Here is a 4,282-nt window from a genome sequence, read left to right as displayed (position 1 = left end):
GTAACTGTGACTCTCTTCCTGTAGTCTTTAGTAGCTGTGACTCTCTTCCCATAGTCTTTAGTAACTGTGACTCTCTTCCTGTAGTCTTTAGTAACTGTGACTCTTCCTGTAGTCCTTAGTAACTGTGACTCTCTTCTTGTAATTTTTAGTAACCGTGACTCTCTTCCTGTAGTCTTTAGTAACTGTGACTCTCTTCCCGTAGTCTTTAGTAACTGTGTTTCTCTTCCTGTAGTCTTTAGTAACTGTGACTCTCTTCCTGTGGTCTTTATTAACTGTGACTCTTCCTGTAGTCTTTAGTAACTGTGACTCTCTTCCTGTAGTCTTTAGTAACTTTGACTCTTCCTGTAGTCTTTAGTAACTGTGACTCTCTTCCTGTTGTCTGTAGTAACTGTGACTCTTCCTGTATGCTTTAGTAACTGTGTCTCTCTTCCTGTGGTATTTAGTAACCGACTCTCTTCCTGTAGTCTTTAGTAACTGTGACTCTCTTCCTGTAGTCTTTAGTAACTGACTCTCTTCTTGTAGTCCTTAGTAACTGTGACTCTCTTCCTGTAGTCTTTAGTAACTGCGACTCTCTTCCTGTAGTCTTTATTAACTGTGACTCTCTTCCTGTGGTCTTTAGTAACTGTGACTCTTCCTGTAGTCCTTAGTAACTGTGACTCTCTTCCTGTAGTCTTAAGTAACTGTGACTGTCTTCCTGTAGTCTTTATTAACTGTGACTCTCTTTCTGTGGTCTCTAGTAACTGTGACTCGTCCTGTAGTCTTTAGTAACTGTGACTCTCTTCCTGTATTCTTTAGAAATTGTGACTCGTCCTGTAGTCTTTAGTAACTGTGACTCTTTTCCTGTAGTCCTAAGTAACTCTGACTCTCTTCCTGTAGTCCTTATTAACTGTGACTCTCTTCCTGTAGTCTTTAGTAACTGTGACTGTCTTCCTGTAGTCCTTAGTAACTGTGACTCTCTTCCTGTAGTCTTTAGTAACTGTGACTCTCTTCCTGTAGTCCTTAGTAACTGTGACTCTCTTCCTGTAGTCTTTAGTAACTGTGACTCTCTTCCTGTAGTCCTTAGCAACTGTGACTCTCTTCCTGTAGTCCTTAGTAACTGTGACTCTCTTCCTGTAGTCTTGAGTAACCGTGACTCTCTTCCTGTAGTCTTGAGTAACCGTGACTCTCTTCCTGTAGTCTTTAGTAACTGTGACTCTCTTCCTGTGGTCTTTAGTAACTGTGACTCTTCCTGTAGTCTTTAGTAACTGTGACTCTTCCTGTAGTCTTTAGTAACTGTCTCTCTTCCTGTAGTCTTTAGTAACTGTGACTCTCTTCCTGTAGTCTTTAGTAACTGTGACTCTTCCTGTAGTCTTCAGTTACTGACTCAATTCCTGTAGTTTTTAGTAACTGTGACTCTTCCTGTAGTCTTTAGTTACTGACTCTCTTCCTGTAGTCTTTAGTAAGTGTGACTTTCTCCTTCTCCAGTGTGTGTGGCTCCTATCCTCCTCAGAGCAGTGTGTTTTCTGTCGTCTGTAACGGGTGCGCCTTCCTGGGTAAGTTCCTATGCAACATATGGTCAGTGTTTTCTGTGGTTTTGTGTGTTCTGTGATTTTGTGTTTTTCTGTGATTTTGTGTTTTTTGTGTTTTTTAGTTTTTCTGTGATTTTGTGTTTTTTGTGTTTTGCTGATATTTCGTGTTTTTCTGTGATTTTGTGTGTTCTGTGATTTTGTGTTTTTGTGTTTTTTGTAATTTTGTGTTTTCTTTCCCCCAGTCGTCTGGTGCAGTGTGATCCGGTATCAGCAGGTGCGTGATCTTGGTGACAAGTGTCGCCATGCCAACCTGGCTAGCCTGGTGCTCTGCCTCATCTCCTCTTCAGCTCTCTCCCTCCTCGGAAACTTCCAGGTACTCCTCTCCTCTCCTCCCTCTTCGCCCTCTCCTCCCCTTTCTCCTCCCTCTCCGCCCTCTCCTCCCCTTTCTCTTCCCTCTCTCCTCTCCTCCCCTTCCCTTTCCGCCCTGTCCTCTCCTCTCTTGACCTGTCCTTCCTCTTCTCCTCTCCTCTCCCCTCCTCCCTCTCCATATCTTCCTCTCCTCTCTCTCCTTTCTCTCCTCTCCTTTCTCTCCTCTCCTTTCTCTCCTCTCCTCTCCCCTGCTCTCTTTCCTCCCTCTCTGCCCTCTCCTCCCCTCTCCTCTCTTCACCCTCTCCACTCTTGCCTCTCCTCTCCTCTCCTCTCCTCCCTCTCCTCTCCTCTCCTCTCCTCCTCTCCTCTCCTCTCCTCTCCTCTCCTCTCCTCTCCTCTCCTCTCCTCTCCTCTCCTCTCCTCCCTCTCCACTCTTGCCTCTCCTCTCCTCTCCTCTCCTCTCCTCTCCTCCCCTCTACTCTCCCTCTCTCTCCTCCCCTCTCCTCTCCTCTCCTCTCCTCTCCTCTCCTCCCCTCTACTCTCCCTCTCTCTCTCCTTCCAGGTACTCTTCAGCCTTCACACCTCCGTTCTATCTTTCTCTCCCCCCTCCAGATTACTGAGTGGTTTGTCGTGCACAATGTGTCGGCTCTCCTGGCCTTCTGTCTGGGTCTGGTTTACTTCTGGCTGCAGCTGTGTCTCACGTTGAAAGCTGAACCGTCTGTGGATCGCCACTGGGTGGCGCCACTGCGGGCCCTCCTGTGCAGCTTCGCCACATTGTTCCTCGTTAACAGTATCCTGCCTTCACACACACACACACACACACACACACTGCAAAACACACTCACACACACACACACTGTAAAAACTCACACACACACACACACTGTAAAAACACACTCTCTCACACACACACACACACACACACACACACACACACACACACACACTGTAAAAACACACTCACATACACACACTGTAAAAACACACTCACACTCTCTCACACACACACACACACACACACACACACACACACACACACACACACACACTCACACTGTCCAAAAACACATATATATTGCCATAGTAAAGTGATCATACTAGACTAGACTAGCTGTCAGAGCTCAAAAATGTATTTTTGTTAGACATGGGGTGCATGCTCCAGTGTAAATATGGGGTTAAATGTATTCTGGTGCATTGCAATGTGTACACTGTAAAAGCACACACACACACACACACACACACACTGTAAAAACACTTCAAGCGATAATGCCTCCAGTTTCACCCTTGGCCTCCTTGACTGCCCTCCCCCAGTGCTGGTTCTTGCATCTAAGGGCTTGAGGTCTGAGTCAGCCATGTCTGAGTGGGCGCTGGCCATGACCTACTTCCTGCTCTTCGGCCTGTTCGCCGTGGAGTTCCGCCACGTCGACTGCTTCCAGGTCACCGTCCAGAAACCCTTAGTCAACTGCTTCCAGGTCGCCGGCCAGAAACACGCCGCTGGGGGTAAGAGCTATGGCAGGCTCATCCATGACAGCACCAAGGACAGCCTGATGGTATAGAGAGGATGGTATATCGCAGTGTCGTGACTATAATCCTACTCTAACACATAAATGCGACTGTAATCCTACTGTAACACATGAACGCGACTGTAATCCCCCTGTAACACATGAACGCGAATGTAATCCCACTCTATTCATGATTGCGACAATAATTCCACTGTAACACATGAATGCGACTGTAATCCCACTCTATTCATGAATGCGAATATAATCCCACTCTGTTCATGAATGCGACTGTAATCCCACTCTGTTCATGAATGCGACTGTAATCCCACTCTATTCATGAATGCGACTGTAATCCCACTCTGTTCATGAATGCGACTGTAATCCCACTCTATTCATGAATGCGACTGTAATCCCACTCTGTTCATGAATGCGACTGTAATCCCACTCTATTCATGAATGCTACTGTAATCCCACTGTAACACATGAATGGGACTGTAATCCCACTCTAACACATGAATGCTACTGTAATCCCACACTAACACATGAATGCTACTGTAATCCCACTCTAACACATGAATGCGACTGTAATCCCACACTAACACATGAACGCGACTGTAATCCCACTCTAACACATGAATGCGACTGTAACACACAAATGCTACTATGCGCATAAATGCCGCTGTGATATATGCATGTTCAGTTCTTAATTCCATACATTTGCATTCAGTTGTATTTTACCCAATACCATAAAGCAAAGAGCAATACTATACTCTCATTTGTGGATATTTCAGAAAATAAATCAAGTCCGCATACATCTATGTCCTAGTCTTCATACAGCTCTAGTCTTCATATCTATATACCACTCTTTATGTATCTCTAGTCTTCATATGTCTTTAGTCATTT

General features: G+C 45.4%; 1 protein-coding gene across 1 annotated transcript in view; it reads left to right on the top strand.

Annotated features, from left to right (window-relative positions):
- LOC308361781 (modulator of macroautophagy TMEM150B-like) overlaps positions 1-3,433 on the top strand; it is a gene marked incomplete at both ends in the record, with an annotated part of 6,111 nt that extends 2,678 nt beyond the window's left edge. Inside the window, 4 exons of the mRNA XM_080834220.1 lie at positions 1,465-1,532; positions 1,751-1,881; positions 2,490-2,667; positions 3,189-3,433. Of these exons, the coding sequence (XP_080690346.1) occupies positions 1,465-1,532; positions 1,751-1,881; positions 2,490-2,667; positions 3,189-3,433 (622 nt within the window). The remainder of the gene's footprint in view (positions 1-1,464; positions 1,533-1,750; positions 1,882-2,489; positions 2,668-3,188) is intronic.
- Positions 3,434-4,282: the final 849 nt, after the last annotated feature.

The sequence above is a fragment of the Sprattus sprattus genome (assembly GCF_963457725.1).
Source record: "Sprattus sprattus genome assembly, chromosome: 3".
Lineage (NCBI taxonomy): Eukaryota > Metazoa > Chordata > Actinopteri > Clupeiformes > Clupeidae > Sprattus > Sprattus sprattus.
This window is presented reverse-complemented; position numbering and strand designations above follow the sequence as displayed.